At 41.8% G+C, this 22,528-nt stretch overlaps 1 protein-coding gene across 2 annotated transcripts; it reads right to left on the reverse strand.

Annotated features, from left to right (window-relative positions):
- Window positions 1–5,642: 5,642 nt before the first annotated feature.
- Window positions 5,643–21,107, reverse strand: Gm7945 (predicted gene 7945). 2 transcript variants are annotated; one of them, XM_030248235.1, is made up of 5 exons: window positions 20,899–21,107; window positions 19,745–19,907; window positions 18,350–18,481; window positions 17,509–17,692; window positions 5,643–5,819 (listed from the first exon to the last, which is right to left on the reverse strand). In XM_030248235.1, exons 1-5 carry the CDS (start codon window positions 21,047–21,049, stop codon window positions 5,643–5,645), a joined length of 807 nt encoding a protein of 268 aa, XP_030104095.1. In that variant the 5' UTR covers window positions 21,050–21,107. The 2 variants fall into 2 exon arrangements, with proteins under 2 accessions (XP_030104095.1, NP_001365660.1); NM_001378731.1 differs by lacking the exon at window positions 5,643–5,819 and adding an exon at window positions 16,330–17,100 and having other exon boundaries at window positions 20,899–21,106.
- Window positions 21,108–22,528: the final 1,421 nt, after the last annotated feature.

Below are 22,528 nucleotides of genomic sequence, written 5' to 3' on the forward strand. Positions count from 1 at the left end.
TCCACCTATAGGGTTGCAGTTCCCTATAGCTCCTTGGGTAATTTCTCTAGCTCCTCCACTGGGGGCCATGTGACCCATCCAATAGCTGACTGTGATCATCCACTTCTGTGTTTGCTAGGCCCCGGCATAGTCTCACAAGAGAGAGCTATAACTGGGTCCTTTCAGCGAAATCTTGCTAGTGTATGCAATGGTGTCAGCATTTGGAAGCTGATTATGGGATGGATCCCTCTATATGGCAGTCACTAGATGGTCCATCCTTTCGTCACAGCTCCAAATTTTGTCTCTATAACTCCTTCTATGGGTGTTTTGTTCCCATTTCTAAGAAAGGGTAAAGTGTGCACACTTTGGTCTCCGTTCTTCTTGAATTTCATGCGTTTGGCAAGTTGTATCTTATATCTTGGGTATCCTAAGTTTCTGGGCTATTATCCACTTATCACTGAGTACATATTGTGCGAGTTTCTTTGTGATTGGGTTACTTCACTCAGGATGATACCCTCCAGGTCCATCCATTTGCCTAGGAATTTCATAAATTCATTCTTTTTAATAGCTGAGTAGTATTCCATTGTGTAAATGTACCACATTTTCTGTATCCATTCCTCTGTTGAGGGGCATCTGGGTTCTTTCCAGCTTCTGGCTATTATAAACAAGGCTGCTATGAACATAGTGGAGCATGTGTTCTTCTTACTGGTTGGGACATCTTCTGGATATATGCCCAGGAGAGGTATTGCGGGATCCTCCGGTAGTACTATGTCCAATTTTCTGAGGAACCGCCAGACTGATTTCCAGAGTGGTTGTACAAGCTTGCAATCCCACCAACAATGGAGGAGTGTTCCTCTTTCTCCACATCCTCACCAGCATCTGCTGTCACCTGAGTTTTTGATCTTAGCCATTCTGACTGGAGTGAAGTGGAATCTTTCTTTTCTGACAAATGATTTCAATACAGATAAGCACTTTTCCCTCTACAAACCCTTCAAAATCTGACTTTACACCATGTTTGTCTCCATTTGTTCTAGTGAGCTAGGTGGACAGGCATGATGAAGAGCTGTTTCCCCAATGCAAAATGAACTGACAGAGTACTTTTCTCTTTTAAGTTGTCCTCTATTATATCATTTAAGGTGTTTGCTCACAGAGTGACTATGTGAATATATACAAACAAATACATACATATGTGTACAGAGACACATGAATACGTGCCTTCACATATACATACACACACAAATAAAAGAAAAGAATACATGAATGAACAGTACTATATATTGCACCTACAACAAGCAGCTACCATTACATAAATATGACACATAAACATGCTCACAAACACCTGGGCAAAAACACATACAACGATATATATATACACACACATACACACACACACACACAAACACACACACACACACACACACACACACACACACACCAATGAAAACACTGCTATATTACAGCACATTTCCTGACAACTGAGGAAGTATTGAGACCTGAGCTGTGTAATCGATTCTTAAATTAACCCAACTTGTGCTGCCTGGGCCTGTGCTGATTTCCTTGTCAGGAACTTTTTCCATGCAGATATTTGCTGCTTCTACAAGTATGATATAAAACAGACAAATCGGTCCTCTGAACACACAAGTGGGTCCACACAAGATTCAAAGTTCTAAAAAAGAGAGTTCAGAAGAACGTCCTCCAGCAAGCTCCAAGATGAAATATATTCTGCTCTTTAAACCTAGCTTAGCTACTTCTCATAAGACTCTCTAGCACCAATAAAAACAGTTAGCCATAGATATTATCCAGTAGCTGCAATTCAACATATTACAGTTCATGCTATATAATACCAGGGCCAGGAACAGGAATGGGTAGGAAGGTAAAAAGGGAAGTGGAAAGGGAATTGGGGGAGGTTTTTTTTTTTTTTTTTATGAGGGGAAACCTGGAAACGGGAAAATGTGAGTAAAGAAAGTACCCAATTTAAAAACCAGTTGTGCATGTGCACGCACGCACACACACACACACACACACACACACACACACTTGAATAATGCTAGCCAAAAAGAGGTTAGTGACTTAACATGCCTTGATTTTTCTTAAATGCAGCATTCTGCAAAACAATGAGAGGGAATCTGTACAGAAGCAAAGTCATGTCTATGATAGACTCAGCAAAACAACATCAGCAAAGGGTTGCAGTGTAGGATTCCATGAATCCACTCGGTGAAGACAGTAAGACACTCATTAGATTCCAGGGGTTTATCTTAGTGCAATGAAGGCAAAGGAGTCTAAGTTTTATTTTTAAAATGCTTACATGTTTAACTTTTTATTACTAAAGAGTTTAATTAGAAAACAATAAACTGGAGACTGTCCTTCTGTCCTAGGAGTGTATTGGGCCCGAGAAGCTCTGCTCTGAGATAGCTGCCATAGAGAAGATCGGATGACCTGGTTCCTAGATAATTCCGGAAGTGACATCCTGAGCCACCTCTCCATACCATAGAGCTGAAAGGGGTTGCTGTCAGGGGTCCAGGAACTCCTCTGCCTAGAAGGAAAGCTAGCAGTGACCAACTGGGAGGGGGACAAGAGCATGTGGCTGGATTGGAAGTGGCCACGAAGGTCACATCTGGCCTGGTGTCCTCACCTCCTGACACAGGGGTCTGAGAATCTCCTGTGATCCCTGCCAGCATCCACGAGGCAGGCAAGAGAAAGAGTGCTTTGTGAAGGCCCTGCAGCAGAAGACAGACACAGAAGTGGAACTTCACGAAGAAGCTTGATCCCAGGGCCCCTGGAGTTTGAGGACCAGTGGATGGAGTGCCAAGATAATCCAGGTAAGTTGGCTTCTGTGGTTCCTCAAACAACACCAAAGCTTTCCCACCAGGCCAGGGAACCATCTTTTGTGACTCCTGGGTGCCTGGACTCCTGCCCTATGACCTCCAAGAGCCCTACACTCCCATCTTAGAAGGATAGGCTGTTGTTTTAGGTTCCTAAGTGTTCTTTCAATAGGAACATCGAGATCCTTGGAGCCCCATTGTGTCTCATTTCTTCAGCTAGCTGTTTTTGAGCACTCCTTTTGTTCCCCATATCATACTCATATTCCAAGGGTACCATGCCTGCTTTGCGGTTTTTTCTCTCATGGGTGGGCCTCCAAACCCAGGGTCTGGAAGTTGTAATGAATGAGGGAAGGACTGGGAAGGGGAATCTGAGGTCACATGGTCAGATTTGGAAAAGGTGGCTGGACTATCTATGTTTTCATTCACTTTTAAATGTTGGCAACTTGGTTTCTCTTGGTTAAGAAAGGCATTAATTGTTGAAACACTCCACTATGGAAAACATATAGCCCAGGTTTCTTGGGTAAGACCACCTCTGGTCTACCCCCTCCCTACTAACACTTTCTGAAGTTTCCATCATGATGAGATAAAACTCATGAGAAGGCACAGTGAGTCAAGTTGTGTGTCTGGCACCTGAAGCAGACAGCATTGTCTTCCTCCTTGTTAATGAATTGGCAGTTACAAAAACAAACAAATAAAAAAACCCAAAACACTAAAATGTTTGTATAAAATTATAGAAAATAACACCATGATCTTCCTAGCTATGAGCAATTGAATCTCCTAACAATTAATTGAGACCAAACCCTACAAAGATCTCTGCCTGGGAGGTGACAGTAGATTCACAGATGCTGGTCAGAAGGCTTAAACAAAACAGGAAGTCTCAGGTTCAGTGACAGACCTGGTTTCCAGGGAATATGTTACAGAAAGGCTGAATAAAAAAACAAACAAACAAAAAAAAGCTGTCCCAATAAACAAACAAACACACAAATAAATAAATAAAACAAAAAAATAAAACTGAACAAAACCTCACATAAATAACTGGACTTTCAACACACCCAACAATATACATATTGGTACACACATGCTTATGCCACACACAAACACATTCTCTCTCTCTCTCTCTCTCTCTCTCTATATATATATATATATATATATATATATATATATATATATATACACCTGTCGCTCTCTCTGTCCAAAAATCATAAGTGAGTAGAAAAGTATGAGGAGATAACAATGGATGGTAGAAAAACAGTTGAATGGGGACTATGGAAGGCTTATGTTTAATGTGAAACACAGGACTCTGCTGTCCATCCCTTGGGCACTAACATTTCTCAGGGGGCACATTTCTTAGACTAGGTTGAGAGTGTTAGTGAAATTTCATTCTTGAAGCCTCACATCTCTCACACCAACACTCAGGCTGAGAGAAGCCTTTCTCACATCCCTGTTGATCAGTCAGCTCCAGAATATAATCTCTAGTAAAGAACTCTAGCAACACTGACAGAAAACAGGACTGACAAGTACCTGCTCACTGTCTTTCAGTGTGAGCCAAGATCTAGGCAGAGTGATGAGACCATCTTGCAATGCAGGGAAAGGGGAGAGAAAGCATACAAGCCCCCCACCCAAGGCAATGATTTCCACTCATATGGCAATTCCACTGGCATCTAATACATGCAAATTTTGTCCTGCCTGTGATCTCACATGAACCCTAAGAAGCAAATGACTTCATCAATCAACATTCTGTGCTACTACAATGAAGGCAAGCACATAGAACCCATTTACATACTGGCATGTACTTGTATACTATGTGTTCAACCTATCTATCATAAGGAAATGCAGCTTTTAGTTGAGCAGGATTGTTTACTTCCCAAATATGTAGTTTCTTGAAGGAGGATAACTGCACATAAAGTCTTGGAAATGATCACAGAAATGAACAACTGGATGAGACATAGGAGAGAGCATGGATAAGGTACAGGATGGTTGCTTAGGCTTGACTGTGCTTAAGGTTAGACATGACTGCAACCTTCTTCTCATGATTTATGCACCCTACCTGCTGCTGCTTGGTACATAGGTCATTGGTTTTCAGGCTGCCTTCTTTACACAGCCTCTTTGATTCGTTGGAGCATTTTCTAGTGTAATCTGCTCCTCTAGCAACTGTCTGTTCTCCTTCCACAACATCCTGACTTTGTGCTGGAGATGGTTAGATTCACTCTGGAGGTGGCAGTGCCCGATGCCGAGTCACAAACAAACAAATGATTACACAAGTCAGCATCCATCTTCCTCCCTCTCCTCCAAGGACCATCCCTGCCACAATGTACCCTGGTGCCCAGGCAGCCCAGACAACTGTCCAGATTGGCCACGGAGCATCATATTGAGAGAGGTCAAATCCAGAGGACAGCCATATTTCAGAAGCCGAGGTACATCTGTAAACTGTGATACTAACAGGGACTTAAGTATCTCTCAAGGGGACCTGGAACACATGTGTGCTTATATGTCCATGTTATTTAAAAATCACCTGTAGGTAGAAGGCAGACCTTCTCTAGGAGAAGAGAAGAGACCCAACCAACATACAGTCTTTCTAGGTGTCCCATGGAAACCTTATCTATGTATCTACATTCAAATATACTTTGTTGGAAAGGACAATGATTTGAGTTGCTCACAGACTCTTCACACTTGGCCAAAATGACTTTAAGTGGTAAAAATCCTAGAGCCTTGCTTTGAAGGAGCCAGGCTTCTGGTTTAGAGGCAAACAGTATATAAACTGAGCCCCTACTTTGGTTCAAAGACAAGGATGGGCAGACATATCCTGTGCCCTAGTGCTTGGATCACGACCCTGTTAGTCACTCACCAGTAGAATTGATTTTCTTTACTCAACTCCTTGTACTTGTACAAGGCCTCACTGATGTCCTGGGGAATTCTCTTCAGGTCAGTCATCACCTGGTCATCTTGCATCTTGAGCATGAATGTCCTAATTTTGATTCTGTGGGAGGGCATGGCCCAATGAACAAATAATCCCATGAACTAAGGATACAAAGATCATGTTAATTCAAGCTGAATCGTGGACTACCCCAACACATATATGCCACTACATTGCTCCATGTTACCAGTTCCACTTGGAGCTTATCAAACTTATTACTCTTTGCCTGGGGTCAGTAGAGGCAGGGAAGTAAAGGCAGGGATTTGACCTACTTTATCTCCCTGAAGGGGCAAGAAAAATAGACTAGCTCTCCAAGAACTTTCCAGGAACCTGTGCCATAGTCCTGGGTCCCCCTTAAACCTGTGATGACACATCTGTTTGTAGACAAGGAATTGTCAATCCTTGCTTCTGTTGCTACATAAACTCCCAAAGGACATAATCAGTATCTACAGGATAGTACATTTCCAGTGTGCACCTAAGGTGACCACAGAGCTCATATGCTGTGCTGCTCAAAGTGATGCTCCCTCGGTCTTCACTATTTTTGGCTGGAAACTGTGTCAAGCAAAATCTCATGCCCCAGAATACTATACAGACACTCTAGCTCTTAAGTGGAACACACACACACACACACACACACACACACACTGACCACCCCCCATAATCAAACACAATCAGAATGCCAAATGAACACATATTATCTGATAGTATAGTGAATAAAATTTGATAAAAGCAGTGATGAACTATGGCCAATCCAGTTATACTGAGAGACAGTATGTGGGACCAGGTCCCTCCAGCTGTTGACTGGACTAGTTGGACCCAAATTACCTCCATGTAAACTGCAATCATGATTGGCCATAAACAGAGAGGACCTTGAATCTCCCACAAACCAACACCTGCATAGGATTCTTACAATGCAGAATTAGGACTCACACAATACTACCCTTATCCCCAGACTAAGATTCATACCACAGGCTCTGATTTACTTTTGGAGGAGTCAAAAGTGCCTAAGACCCATATCATTCCTATCTGAACTTGAAGTTCTGTGTCGAAAATCCAATCAGCAAAATGAATTTGGATATGTGGACCGCCTGGTGGTGTAGCCTCCTGTGATATGAGGGAATCCGAGTTTAACAGAGAGGGCCCAAGACAGTCAGGAAAGAACTGGGCATAATGACTCCCAGTTGTTCAAATCCTTGTTAGTGTAATTGGCTAGGATTCCCTGGAGTCCATCTCTCTCATTTTTGATCTTCTGGAGATCCCTTTTGAGCTTTTCCATCCTCTTCATTCTCTGCTCCTGCTTATTGGTGGTGGAGGCTTGGGGTGATGCCTTTCCAACAGACCATGTAGGTTGACAAACACTAGTAAACTCGTAGAGATAATAGGGCAGGGAATGGAGACAACATGCTTTTCCCTTTCTTTGGGGTCTTGTGAGATTATTCATTTGTTGTGTTTTCTTGGGTATAATTACACACAATCTATTGGAATTTTGCTTCTAGTATCCTCTGTAGTGCTGAATTAGGGGAAAGGTATTGTTTGAATTTGTTTTTGTCGCAGAATATCTTAGTTTCTCCAACTATGGTCATAAAGAGTTTTCTGGGTATAGTAACCAAGGCTGGCTTTTGTGTTCTCTTAGAGTCTGAAAGACATTTGTCCAAGATCTTTTAGATATTACCATTTCTGGTAACATGTCAATGTAATTCTCATAGGTCTTTCTTTGTATGTTACTTGACTTTCTTTCCTTAGAGCTTGTAATATTTTCTTTCTTTATTCTGTACATTTATACTTTTGTTTAATATGTAATAGGATGATTTTCTGTATTGGTCCAAATGATTTGGTGTGTTGTAGGTTTCTTGTAAATTTAAGGCCATCTCTGTCTTTAGGTTAAGGACTTTTAAAAATCATATTGTTGAAGATGTTTTCTGGGTCTTTGAACTGTTATCCCTCACCCACTTCTTTTTCCATTATTCTTAGTTTTGTTCTTTTTATTGTGTCCTGCATTAGCTAGATGTTTTGAGTAAGGAATTTTTTACTCTGTATATTCTTTGAGTGACTTTTTAATATCATCTATGATTATCATCTATGGTATTTCCTTTGCCTGAGATTCTCTTTTCTATGTTCTGTTGGTGAGGCTTGCATCTGTAGACCCTGATGTTTTTTGTAAGTTGTCCTTCTCCAGGGTTGCCCAATTTGTGATTTTATACCTTTATTTTTACTTTTTCTTTGTTGATTTTCTTATGTATTTCCATCCCAAATGTTATCCCCCTTCTCAGTTCCCCCTGCAAAAACCTCATCCCCTCTACTTCTAGCATTGCCTCTATGTATGAGGGTGCTCCTATACCCCCTCGTCCAAACACTTCTGCCTCAGTGCCCTAGCATTGCCCAACCCTGGATCATCATGCCTGTACAGGACCAAGGGCACTCCCTCCCATTGATGCCAGATAAGGCATTCCTCTACTACGTATCCAGCTGGAACTCTGGATATCCCCTCATGTACTATGTGCTTGGTGGTTTAGTGCATGTGAGTTTTGTGAGGCTCTGTTTGGTTGATTTTGTTGTTCTCCTTATGGGGTTGCAAGCCCCTTCTGTTCCTTCAGTCCTTGTCCTAACTTCAGAATCTAGGTCCACTTGCTCGTTCTCATGTTTGGCTGCATGCATAGCATTTCAAGAGACACCAATACCAAAAGTTACATTTATGAAGTAGCATTGCAATAATTACATGATATGGGGGCGGGAGTATCACCAAAACATGAAGAAGTACATAAAAGATTTGCTGCAGCAGTAGGAAGGTTGAGAACCATTGCTATATAGTGATATACTGAGTCATCTCCTGATTACCCAAAATCCTACATAATTCTAACTTGATACAAATGTTATCTATCATTTTTACACTGTGATTAGGGAAAAGGAACAAAAATGTTCTTCCACCTGAGGGGAAAAAAGGAGAGGGGGGAGGGAGGGAGTGAGTGAGGGGGAGAGAGAGAGAGAGACAGAGAGAGACAGAGAGACAGAGAGAGACAGAGGAAGGAAGGAAGGAAGGAAGGGAAGGGAAGGAAGGAAGGAAGGAAGGAAGGAAGAAAGAAAGAAAGAAAGAAAGAAAGAAAGAAAGAAAGAAAGAAAGAAAGAAAGAAAGAAAGAAAGAAAGAAAGAAAGAAAGAAAGAAACCAGGCTCCTGATAGCATCAGCAATAGTGACTGGGTTTGGTGACTCCAGATGGAATGGATCCCAAGTTGGGGCAGTCTCTGGATGGCCTTTCCTTCAAGCTCTGCTCCTCTCTTTATCCCTGCATTTCCTTTTGACAGAAGGAATTCTGGATTAATACTTTTGAGGTGGTTGGGTAGCCCCAACCTTAAAAGGTTGCCATGCTTATCCAATAAATATGGTCTGTATAGTTCCTTCTTCCCCTTTGTTTGGTATTTAGGCTAATGTCTTCCCTGTTGGGTTCTGGGAATCTCTTGGGTCCCTGGCATCTGAGACTTTATAGTGGCTACACACAGTTCCCCCTCTCCAATGGGTACAGACCTCCTTTCAAATGACTTTCCCTCTGTAGTTCTTCCCCATCTCCTCCCATATCTGAAACAGAACCCCCTTTACCTCCTACTCTTCTCTCCCTCCCAGATCCTTCTCTCCTCCTACTTCCAAACATTCTTTGCTTCCCCCTTCTGAGTAGAACTGTAGCATTCACACTTTGGTGTGATCTTCCTTCTTCTTCGGTTTCCCCTGGTCTGTTAGTTGTATTGTGGGCATTCCATGCATTTTTTGACCAATTTCCACTTATCAATAACTACATACCATGTGTATCCTTTTGTGACTAGGATACCACACTCAGGATGATATTTCAACTTCCAAACATTGGCCTTTGAATTTCATGACGTAATGTTTTTAAAAGCTGAGTAGTACTTCTGTACACTGTACAATATTTTCTGTATCCATTCTTCTGTTGAGGGACATCTGGGTTGTTTTCAGAGTCTGGTCATTATATATAAGGCTGCTATGAACATAGTAGTGCATGTGTCCTTTTAATATATTGGAGAATCTTGTGGGTTTATGTACCATGGTGGTATACCTGTATTTGAGGTAGAACCATTTCCAACTTTCTCAGGAATTGCCAGATTGATCTCCAAAGTGGTTTTTCCAACTTGCAGTCCCAGCAGGAATGGAGGAATGTTCTACTTTCTTCGCATTCTTGCCAGAATCACCTGTCAGCTGAGTTTTGTTCTTGGCCCATCTGAGTGCTGTGAAGTGGAAACTTAGGGTCATTTTGATTTGCATTTCCCTGATGACTAAAGATGTTGAACATTTCTTAAGTACATCTCAGCCATTCAAGATTCCTCAGTTGAGAATTTTCTGTTTAGCTCTGTACCCCATTCTTTAATAGGGTTATTAGGATCTCTGGAGTGTAACTTCTTGAGTTCTTTTTATATTTTGGATATTAGCCCTCTATCAGATGTAGAGTTGGTACAGAAGTTTTCCCTATATGTGTGTGCAATTTTGTCCTTTTGACAGCATCCTTTGACTTACAAAGCTTTTCAATTTTATGGGGTCCCATTTGACACTGTTTTTGGTCCTACAGCATGAGCCATTGGTGTCCTGTACAGGAACATTTCCCCTGTGACAATGTGTTTGAGGTTCTTTACTGCTCTCTCTTGTATTAGATTCAATGTATCTTGTTTTCCGTGGAGGTCCTTGAGTGATTTGGACTAGAGCTTTGTACAAGGAGATAAGAATACATCAATTTGCATTCTTCTATATGCAGACTGCCAGTTGAACAAGCACCAATTGTTGAAAATGCTGTCTTTTATCCACTGGATGGTTTTGGCTCCTTTGACAAAGATCAAGTGACCATATGAATGTAGGTTCATTTCTAGGTCTTCAATTCTATTCTGTTGGTCTACTTGTCTCTCTATACCAGAAACATGACATTTTTATCACTTGCCCTGTGGTATATTTTGAGATCAGGGATGGTGATTTCCTGAGCCATTCTTTTATTGTTAGGAATAGTTTTTGCTATACTGGGTTTATGTTATTTCAGATAAATTTGAGAATAGCTTTTTCTATCTCTGTGAAGGAATGAGTTGGAATTGTGATGGGGATTGCATTGAATCCGTAGATTGCTTCTGGCAAGATGGACCTTTTTTACTATATTAATCCTGCTCATCAATGACCATGGGAGATCTTTCCATCTTCTAAGGTCTTCTTTGTTTTCTTTGTTCAGAGACTTAATGTTCTTTTCATTCATTATTATCTTTCCCTTGCTTTGTTCGAGTCACACCAAGATATTGTTTGTGACTATTGTGAAGTATGTAGTTTTAAAAAATCTCTTCCTCAGTATAATTATCCTTTGAGTAGAGGAAAGTTCCTGGATTGTTCGAGTTAATTTTGTATCCATTGACTTTGCTGAAGTGGTTTATCTGCTGTAGGAGTTCTCTCCTGGATTTTTTTTAGCTTACTTATGTGTAATATTCCATACTCCTCAAATTGTAGTGTCTTGAATTCCTCCCTTCCAATTTGTATCACTTTGATCGGCATTTTTCCCTGATTGCTCTGGCTAAAATGTCAAAGACTATGTTCAATACGTAGGGGAAGAGGGCAAAGTCTTTCCTTGTCTCTGATTATAATGGGATGGCTTCAAATTTTTCTCCATATATTTTGATGTTGGCAACTGGGTTGCTCTATTTTGCTCATTTCTTTCTGAAACGTGACTTTCTGATTCCTCCAATGCATTTATCTTGAAGTTATATTGTATTTTGTCAAACACTTTTTCAGCATCTGATGAGATTATCCAATATATTTTAAGTTATTTTATATAGTGGATTACATTGATGGATGTCCATATATTGAATCATTCCTGCATCCCTGGGATGATAGAGTATCTAATGAGATGATCAAATAATAATTTCTTAAATTTATTACATAGTATATTACTTTGATGAATTCCAAAACATTGAATCATTCTTACATCCTATACATGATGCATATTGGGTCATGGTGAGTGATCATTTGCATGTGTTATTAGAAACAGTTTCCAAGACGTTATTGAGTATTTTTTGCATCAATATTTGTTATGGTTTTTATATGCTCAACCCACTGAGTGGCAACATAAGAAGGAGTGGCCAAGTTTGAGTATATGGGGCACTGTGTGTGTGGTCAAAACCCTCACCCTAGCTGCCTGGACATTAATGTTCTATTAGCAGCCTTCACATGAACATGTAGGACTCTCAGCTTCTCCTTACCATGCCTTTCTGGATGCGTCCATGTGGCCACCTTGTTGGTACTTGACTGATCCTCTTAACCTGTAAGGCGTCCACATTGAATTCTAGGAGAAGCTGCAGTGCAGCCAGATTTGGAGGAGTCCCAAAACCTTCCTGAGACAACTAGTCATGGAGTTTGTTCAGCAGCCATCCATCTGCAGCACTTAGGGTGTTCTTCAGAGTCACATCTCTTCTCTAAAGCTTTGAAGAACCACCTGTCTGAGGGCCAGAAGCTCTTGTGGGTATCTGCTGATGCAGAGTTAGAAACAGCTCTACTAAGTACTCAGCCTGATGCACAGAGTCCTAAGGGGAGACACAGCAAATACAGAGGTCTGAAGGAAAGGACAAAGTACCCAAAATCTGAGTATCCAAGGCTGTATCCTCAGATTAGAAAGACAACAGAAAAAATGGAGAGGGAACCCAGTAAGTGACAATGGGGAGAAGGGAGGCCAGGTGTTCCTGGTGGTCATGAACTCTGCACAGAGTTCACAGTAAATTTCAATGTGGATTATGAAAGTAGAAAATGTTCACTTTCGTTTACTACATTCACCTTGTTTGGGCAGATAATCCATGCAGGAAGGCTGAGAAAGGGTTAAGAAAGAAAGTTGATCTCAGAGAAACAGGAGGACTGGGGGTTCTCTAGTATAGTATACTGTAGTGTGGTGTGGTGCAGTGTGTTGTGGTGAAGTACAGTGTATTCTCCTGTAGTGTTTGCTGCTTGGTATACATGAGGCCCTGGGCTCCCTCTTCAGTTTAGCCCACTTAGAGAAGCTGAAATTAGAATAACAGTTGCCAGGTCTTAAGACAGATGTTGGGAGGGTGATGGGACACAGGGAGTAGCAATCTTAGCTACCAAGGGATTACCACGTCTATAGAAATTTGGTGGGTTGTAATGGGCCAAATATCTCCAAGTAACTGCAAAAGAGTGATAAATATGTTCTCAACACACAGAAAATAATGAGATAGATGCCTGAATTGATGCCTGTGCCAGATACCATCTTCTTCAGCAATGTGTTTTTACCATTATCTTCCAGAAAAGAAGGAAGGAAATGGCAGTAGTCTTTAATGATTGGGGAGAGTGTTTGAGACTCAATGATGAGCAACCCAAAACAAGATAATCCAATCTTGGCCCTGGACTTTTCATTGGGTAGTATATTGTTCTGAATTCCACGGGCCTATGTTTAGGAGTCTGGGGACAGGGACCCACAAAATCCTGGACATCCAGACAGTGCTGGGTTGCAGAGAGTTCACAGCAGGTTTGACCCTGCTGGCCTGCAAGGATAACTGGGCAAGGGGTTCTCAGAATCTTGGACATGCAGGCACTGCTAGAAGTCTCAGAGGAGCTGAGCATGGAGGAGGCCAGCAGGCTAAGAACTAGCCCTGAAATCAGGGAATGGGAAATTCTGGATTAGCTCAGAGGTGACTAGCCCAGGAGTATTGAGGGGCCTGCTGATGGAGACTTAGATGGCAAGACTCTGTAGGCAAAGGCTTTTTCTCCATGTAACCCACAGTTGGTTTGATGAGAGAGACAGTCCTTGGTTGTAAACTGTTTATTGATTGTTTTTCATGGAAATGAAAGCATAACATGTCTTAAGGTTAGACTAGAAGTTAAGTAACTTCTGAGGAAGGAATGTCCAGGAAGGGAAGCTTATTGACTGAACCCTACCATCTTCTATTACCTCATTAGCAGGGAGAACCCTATTCTCTTCTAAATAACCACAGGCCATGTTCCTATATACAGATTTTGGTCCCATGAAAGAGGCCTGGTAGGAAGCAGGTAACACTTTTGCCATTTCTGTGGGTCTGGGACATCTAACCCACTCAACTTTACCAAATTCTGGACATGGTAGTCTACTGTCCCAGGTGTTAGTTTGAGATTTATTGATGTGAGGAGACACCAGGTCATATGTTTAGTATGCGGGTCTCAATGCCTACCCTCCACACTGACACACTGTTTCTAACAAGGCCACAACTCCTAAACGTACCACTCACATATTCAAGCCACCACACTCCTCTGCAATCTCCCAAGACATTTACCTCACTCTGTCCTACTGTTTTCCTTTTTCTCCTTCACAATTTATGTGTTCTATTATTTTCTTGAAATATCCTCCTATAACCCAACACTAGTGCATTACCTTCTATGGATACTGCAGTTTAAATGCACATCTCTAGACATTCAATTTTACCATCCACATAAGACACATGATGTGGTATTTGTCTTTTTGGGTCTGGGTTATATCACTCAAAAATATTATTCATGTGTCCATCCATTAACCTGTAAATTTCATTTATATTGTCATAGTTCTTTACCATTGTGTATATGAACCATGTACTCATTATCCTTTCATCAGTTATATTTATGTCTGGGTTGTTTTGATGTCCTGACTATTGTGAATAACGCAGGAGGGAACATGAGCACACCCAGGTCTCTGTCTTAGGATAATGCCTTTGGCTATATGCCCTGGAATAGTGTCTGAGTCTGTGTTGTCTTGCTAGAAAGAGACTTCAGGACCATGATGGACCTTTTAATGAGAGCATTTAAATGGGGGGCCTGCTTCCCATTTCAGAACTTTAGTACATTTTTGTCTTGACAGAATCATGCAGAGGCAGACATGGAATTGGAGAAGTAGCTGAGAGTTCTGGATCTGGATCTGCAGGAAGCAGGGATGCTGGTCCTGAGCTGGGCTTTTGAAACTTTAAAGCCCACCCCCACAACAAGGCCACAGCTCTGAATACCATCAAAGAGTGCTATACCCTGTTGACCAAGTATTCAAATCTATGAGCCTATAAGGGTTCTTCTCATTCAAACACCACAAACAGTACAGCTGGTTCTTATGGAAGATCTATCTCTAGCAATGTTTTCCAGAACATTTCTCCTGTTTTTCATAATGACTGTACATGTGAATATATACTCTCTTATCCCACACTCATGTCAAGAGTTGTGGTCATTTAGTCTACTTGTAATAGCCATTCTGGCTGCAGTAAGATACAAGGTTAAAACTATTTTAATTTGCATTTTTCTGATGAAGAAGGATATTAAACATTTAAATACATATCTATGATCCATTTCTTTCTCTTCTTTTGAAGATTCTGTTCAGTTTGACAGAACATAAGAAGGGAGTGTGTTTGAGACTGGGACTCTCTACTTATCCCTGGTATACCAGAATCTAGTACATAGACCAGGCTGTCCGGAGGCTCATGCAGTTCTTCTTGCCTCTGCCATCTGACTGCTGGGATTACAGGTGTGCTCTACCATGGACAGCCATAGAACATTTTGAAATGTTTAAATTTAAAATGTTTTAATGTTTAACAGGCAGGTTTCCTGGTGTTTAGTTTTTAACACCATCCGATTGTCTAGAAATGAGCTCTCTGTCATATGTACACTTAGTGAAGTTCCTCTCCCATCTCGTAGCTGATCTTTCCAATGATTAAGAGTTTGTTTTGCTTTCTTATTCACTGTTTTATTGCTAGGACACACCTTGACCAGGATAACGTATAAAGAAAATATTCAATTGGGTTTGGCCAACAATATAAAAGGGTGATCCAGGATTGTCAAGGTGGGGAACATGGCAGCAGGCAGGCAAGCATACAGACATCATGGCACTAGAGGAGTAGATGAACTTACATCTGATACATATAGAGGCGGCAGAGGGAAGAAATAGATACAGACAAATAGACAGACAAACAGACAGAAGCAGAGACAGAGACAGTGAGAGTGTAGACTGAGATATAGAGAAAAAGAGAGAAACATTGTGAGATCAACAGAGACAAAGAGATAGTGACAAAGACAGGGACAAAGACAGAGGCAGGGACTGGCATGAGTTTTTGAAACCTCAATGCCAACCTCCAGTGCCAAAATTCCTCCAGCAAGGCCATATCTACTAATCCTTCCTAAAATATTTTTATGAGGTAGGTATCAAACATTCAATTATGAAATGACTTTTGAAGGTCATTTTTATCCAAATTACTTTATAATTCAGAAGATTTTAATTACTCAATGGGAATATTTTTATTTCGTGGAATGTATTAGAGAAATACTGTTGTGTATCTTACTTGTTTGTCCGACTTGGTCATGCACAAGAGAGTACATCATAACTGTAGCTAAATTTATCACTATAGAGATAGAGCATGGATGCTTTTTTCATCCTGACTTTGGGATCCACATAGTTTGACACATATACACATCAAAATCTCAATTTTCTGTGGAGCTCTGGCTGGCTGGGTACTACTTATGAAGCCTAAACTACATGATACTTGAAGAGTCCCATTCTTGCCTGAAACTTCTAGTGTTACAGGACTATGTATGAACCACACATAAATGCAGATTGTCCTTATGATAGAAATAATTAGAGATGATGTTTTATCCATAACAATACACTAATTTTATTCAATAACAACTTAAAGTGGGGAGTTAGTTTATACAGTATATAGACTTAGCAAAAAAAAAAAGCAAATTAATTACAGTAACAAAAAGAGAGTGAATATATAATGAAACTTCAAATGAAAACACAGGAAAACCAAAGACACAAAGAAATCAAAACTCTAACCAAAACCAAACAAAATAATTAAGCTAAGCATCATTCTCTTGCTGCAGATGTTCAGCAAAGACCTACAGCCTGTTGCTGGCCTTGGTGAAATAGTGCAAAGGCAGTCACTGATGGTAATAATCTGTTCAGGATAAATATAGGCATGCCTCATTGGAGTAGGTGTTCTGCTGATGGACTAGTCCTTCCAAGTCTGAGCATGAGAGATGTTACAGATGATACCTCAAAGTTTTTCAAATTCACTTGACTGATCACCATGATATAATTCTAGATGACCCAACAGGACCAGCCAAAATTGGCATTCTCAGAGCCCTCCTGGATGCCGAGCACATCTTGATGTATCTCACCACTTCTCTAAAGCCTTCCAAACAGGCAGTCTTGCTAGACCAGAGGCTAGACAAAATAACGGCCTCATTACCCATAGCAAACCAAAAAAGAAGAAAATGCAGCCCAAGATAGCCAAGGTTACAAGGATTAGATGCAATGGTGGTTAATTTGCTTTGCACACCCACTGCTCCTGGTGAACAGTTGTGTCTGAGCTAGATCTTGTCCTGGTCTCTGATCTGTTCGAGCTTCTGCAGAATATTTAAGACCTACAGGAGGAAGAGAAAAAAAGCCTGGTGAGATCTTTCCATGTCAGTGATCCAGCAAATACCAGCTTTACTCAGCAGGACAATCCAGTATCACTTTTCATCTGAGATCTTTCCTGTATCCCCATAGGAGAAGGGGAAGAGAGCACCTGGGCCTGGATGTTTTTCTCAAATGTAAAAAATTGCTTGACAATGGATTGTGAACTACACACTGTGCTGGAGTTATAGTAAAACACCAAATTTCTCCAATAGTCTAAATACTTGATATTGAAAAATAAGTGTGTATCAGTGTCTGAATCTAACATTAAACAGAGAGAGAGCCTGGATAAGGTGCAGGATGCTTACATAGGCTTAACTGTGTTTATGATCACACTTTAGGGCATTCTGCCCCTGATGCTTCATTCATCCTACCTGCTGCTGCTTAGTATAGTGGTCTTTGATCTTCTGGCTGCCTTCATTACATAGTGTTTTTGTTTTTATGTTGCATTCTTCCAATGCAATCTGCTCCCTTAGCAGCTGTCTATTCTCCTTCCTCAACATCCTGACTTTGTGCTGGATGAGGTTAGATTCAATCAGGAGGTGGCAGTTCCTGAAGCTGAGCCACAAACAAAACATGGTGAATCCAGGAAGCATCCATCTTCCTCCCATTCCTCCAAGACCATTCCTTGATCATTGGCCCTGATCCCCAGGAAGCCCCAGACAAGTATCCAGATTGGCCTTAGAGGGAGAAAAATCAGAGGACTGCCACTTTCCAGAAGATCCAAGGTACTTTTGAAAACCCTGACACCAACAGTAACTCATGTATCTCTCAGAAAAGAACATGGGGTCTATATGTGCTTCTAAGTCCGTGGTATAAAAAAACCACCTGTAGGTATAGGGCAAAATTCTCTAGGAGTGAAGAGACCCAAGCATCACAGAATCTTTCTATGTTTCTCCTGGAAACCCCATCTATAAATCTACTTTCAGAGCCCAAGAGGCCCAAGGCTGATTGATATCTCCATCATGGTGGACACCTTTTCGATCTCGAGGATACTTAGTTGGAAAGGACAGTGGCTTGAGGGGCTCCCAGTCTCTTCACACTTGGTCAAAATGATCCAAGATGTTAAAATCTTAGTGCCTTGTTTGAAGGAGGCAGGCTTCCTGTTTAGAGACTAACAGTAAAGAACCTGAGTCCCCACTTTAGTTCAAATACAAGGATTGGCAGACATATCCTGTGCCTACGTCTTGGGTCATGACCCTGTTAGTCACTCACCAGTAGAACTGATTTTCTTTAGTCAACTGCTTGCACTTGGACAAGGCCTCACTGATGTCCTGGGGCATTCTCTTCAGGTCAGTCATTACCTGGTCATGTTGCATCTCAAGCATGAATGTCTCAAAGTTGATCCTGTGGGAGGGCATGGACAAGGAACAAAATGTCCCATGAACTAAGGATACAAGGATCATTTCAATTCAAGCTGAATCATGCACTACCCCACCCCATATATGCCACTTGACCTAGCTTCTTGTTACCAGTTCCACTTGGTGCTTATTAAACTTATTACTCTTCAGCTTGGGCCAGTAAGCCCAGGGAAGTAAAGGCAGGGTGCTGATCTGCCTCAGCTCCCTGTAGGGGTTTGAAAGAATAGACTAGTTCTCCCAGAACTTTCCAGGAATCTGTGTCACAGGCCTGGGTCCACGTTAAATCTGTATGATTCTCCTCCTGGTTTTAGACACGGTATTGACAATCCTTGGCTCTATTGCTACATCAATTCCCAAAGGACATAATCATATCTACAGGGAAAAGCCTCTATAACCTACCAGGAGATTCCAATGTGCATCCACAGTGAGCACAGAGGTTAAGTGCTGTGCTACTAAAAATGAACCTCCTTGGCTTCTTCACTATTATTGCCTGGAAATGGAGTCAGGCACAACCTCAGTATATATCACATGATACAGACTCTCTAGATCTTAAGCTGTACACACAGGAACACACACACACACAGGAACACACACATCCACAAATGCACACACAAGCTCACATGCACCCAGTATCTCTCTCATTCTCTGTCTCTTTCTAGCTCTGTCTTTTACACACACACACAAACACACACAGAGACACAGATACACACACACACACACACACACACAGTCAATCAGAATGCCAAATAAATAAGTTGATTTCGGTTTATCTGAGATTATAATGAACAATATTTGAGAAAAGCCATTATGAACTGCAGCCAATCCAGTCATACTGAAAGGCAGTATGTGTGACAGGCCCTCCAGCTGTTGACAGGACCAATTGGACCCAAATTACCACCTGGTCAATTATGGAAAGGATTGGCTATAAACAAACATTACCTAGCAACTCCCACCAACCAACACCTGTGTAACCTTCTTAAATGGCAGGATGAGAGCTCACACATTACTACCTTCATCCCCAGACTGTGATTCATGCCACAGGCTCTGAATTACTTTTGGAGGAATCAAAAGTGCCTGTGACCCCATCTCACTCCTATCTGAACTTGAAGTTCTGCATCGAAATTCCAATCAGCAAAATTGATTTGGGTATGCAGACAGCCTGGAGTTGTAGCCACCTGCGGTATGAGGGAATCCGGGCTTAACAGGGATGGCCCAAGATAGTCAGCAAAGAACTGGGCATAATGACTACCTGTCATTTAAATCCTTGTTAGTGTAGTTGGCCAGGATTCCCTGAAGTTCGTCCCTGGCATTTTTTATGTTCTGGAGCTCTCTTTTGAGCTTCTCCAACCTCTCGTGTCTCTTCTCCTGCTCATTGATGGTGGGGGCTTGGAGTGATGCCTCCCCAGCAGACCCTGTAGGTAGAAACACACTAGTAACCTTGTAGAGATAATAGGGCAGGGAAAGGGAAACCATGCTTTGTCCCACAGAGAAGCCTGAGGAAGATGAAAATCTAGAGACACTGAGAATCCCTGATAGTGCATCATAGCTGTCTTCAAGCTGGGCTCCTCAGCTAGGTCCCTGTTCACAACCACCACCACTAAATATATGCCCGACTTCCTATTGTAATCGCCCTAGCCCTGAAATGCATAAGCTGGGCCAGGCAAGAATAAAAGGAGGGCATTGTCAGCTCATATCTAACAACCAAATCTGTACCTCTCAGCATACTAGCCAACGCTTTTCTAGTCTTCTTCAAATGCATGATGAGAGCTCGTACACTGCTACAGAAACCCAGACTGTGTATCAGTCCACATCAAGTGCTTTTAATACCAAACTGTCTGAGACCTTGATTCATAGGCAGGGCAATAGCCCTCTCTGTTCTTGGAATCACATGCTCATGTAACCTAGAGGAAACTATATTAAGATGAAGTACATGGGGCTGGTGAGATGGCTCAGTGGGTAAGAGCACCGACTGCTCTTCTGAGGGTCCGGAGTTCAAATCCCAGCAACCACATGGTGGCTCACAACCATCTGAAACAAGATCTGACTCCCTCTTCTGGAGTGTCTGAAGACAGCTACAGTGTACTTACATATAATAAATAAATAGATCTTTAAAAAAAAAAAAAGATGAAGTACATGAACACTCCATCCTGAGAACAACACTTCTATTCTCACAGAGCTTGGTCTTTGCATAATTTGCCATTCAGTGGGAAATTAAGATCTCTCAGCAAAGCCCCTGCAGGCTTGTCAATACCAGGCTGTCTGTAAAACTAATCATCAGACACTCTTGACTCTGGCTCTACCATTGAGGAATCTGAAGGATCCAGATCACAATCCCTATTCCTGGAAGGACCAGCTGAAGCCCACATCCTCCAGGGAGCTCCCCAAACCTTGCCCAGGACTCACTGTGCCTTCTCCATGACCAGTTGTTTCTTGCCCTTTCCCACCATGATGGGCGGCCGGCCTCCTTCTGCCTTGGTCTGGTGTCTGTGTGTATTCTATTCTCTCTCCAAAATACCCTGAGGAGCATGGACAACATGCCTGCTTGGGAACCCATGAGGATCTGAAGGAATACCCCACAAGCTGCGCTGGTTACCACAACACTGGCGACATCACAGAAGATTCTATGGTTCTCTTGGATACAAGAGATTGTCCAGGGAAGTGGCTACTGATGATGTCACCTGGAACTTCCATGGCGTACAGGCTTACCAGCTTGCTCCATCTGACCAGTTTCTGAGATTCCCTTTCCTGGAGTCTCTCTTTTGCCCCTGGGGATACCTCTTGGCAACTTCTCCTTCCAAAGCTAGAGATTTCTCTCTGCTTCACTACAAGTCCAGTGCTTTGAATGGGTAGAGTTTGTTAGTGCCATGGCATGGCTAGCTCATCTTCATTATTATCCTTTTATGAGGGAGATTCTTCTCCAATATAAATCTACTTCTGGGGTCCATTCATGTAACAAACGGTCAATTTACTCAGGGGTCTCTGTTTCCCAGAGGACAGAAACCTACTCCTGCACCTTTACCTTTACACAAGTTGGAGTATATGTGTTAGTGTGCAACTGCCTTGAGAGGAGACATTGTTTTAATAAAGTGAGCAATGGGTTTTCATGAAATCTCTGATTTACAACCCCATTTCTTTGCAGTGAAAAAGCCCTTGTACTTGGCAATAGAAGAAGTCAGGGACAGGGGCAACATCAAATTGTAAAGTTTATGTCCCTTCTTCAAAAGCTAAAATCCCACATTCTCTATCTCCAAAACAACCAGACAAGATAGGCATCTGTGAACAAAGGCCAACAGGGACATTGGATTGCTTCTTCGTAGTCCCATTAGCTCTCACTTCTCCAGTTTCTACATTTTTGAGTTCCCAGTTCTAGGCCTGAGTCTGTTGGAGATTGGAATATGATCCTGTATTCATAAGATACCTAAGACTCAATTGGATGGAAAGAGGATGAACAGGCCTCGGGTCCAGTGAAACCTCAATTTTAATGGATCCATAATTTCAAGAGGGGCTCTTTGGCATTGGCATCTTTTTCTTCTGCCTTCTTGACCTGGGTGTGCTGGATGCATGCTAAAATGCTACCTAAACTCTCCAGTAAAAGAGTGGAAAAATTATGTAAAGCCTTTCCAAATTGATTGTGTTGTCTTTGTCTACCCTCTTGAGCTATGCAATATCACTATGACAAAGGTCCAAGGTGTCTGGGGGGATGGTGGGGTAGTCAGAAGCCCACTCTGTCTCTCAGGTAGTCAGATGAATAACCTTTATGGAGAACTGGAGAAAACGGGTAATGAAAAAGTATTAGTTATATTTTGGGTAGCTGATTATCTCTGAGCCTGGAGAGCAATGCAGCAGGCATTCCAATCAAATAGTATAGGGATGAATCCCTCCCTGTATTTGGGTACAATAGGCCCAAAGTAAGAATGAGGCCCATCCACCTTTTCCTGAACTCTACTGAGAGTTTTGTAGTGTTTCTATTCAAGAAAAATTCTTTACTTCCTGAGACCAGAACTCTGAATTCTGCATGCACCTTGAAGTTTCC

The sequence above is a fragment of the Mus musculus genome, chromosome 14, assembly GCF_000001635.26.
Source record: "Mus musculus strain C57BL/6J chromosome 14, GRCm38.p6 C57BL/6J".
Taxonomy (NCBI): domain Eukaryota; kingdom Metazoa; phylum Chordata; class Mammalia; order Rodentia; family Muridae; genus Mus; species Mus musculus.

Coding starts and splice junctions, on each gene's coding strand:
- Gm7945 (XM_030248235.1), bottom strand. CDS start 21,049: ATGGGTTCCCAAGCAGGCATGTTGTCCATGCTCCTCAGGGTATTTTGG. Junction 18,482..19,744: donor AACAAGGATTTAAATGACAG/GTAGTCATTATG, acceptor GCCCTCCCACAG/GATCAACTTTGAGACATTCA. Junction 17,693..18,349: donor AAAGAAAATCAGTTCTACTG/GTGAGTGACTAA, acceptor TTTGTGGCTCAG/CTTCAGGAACTGCCACCTCC.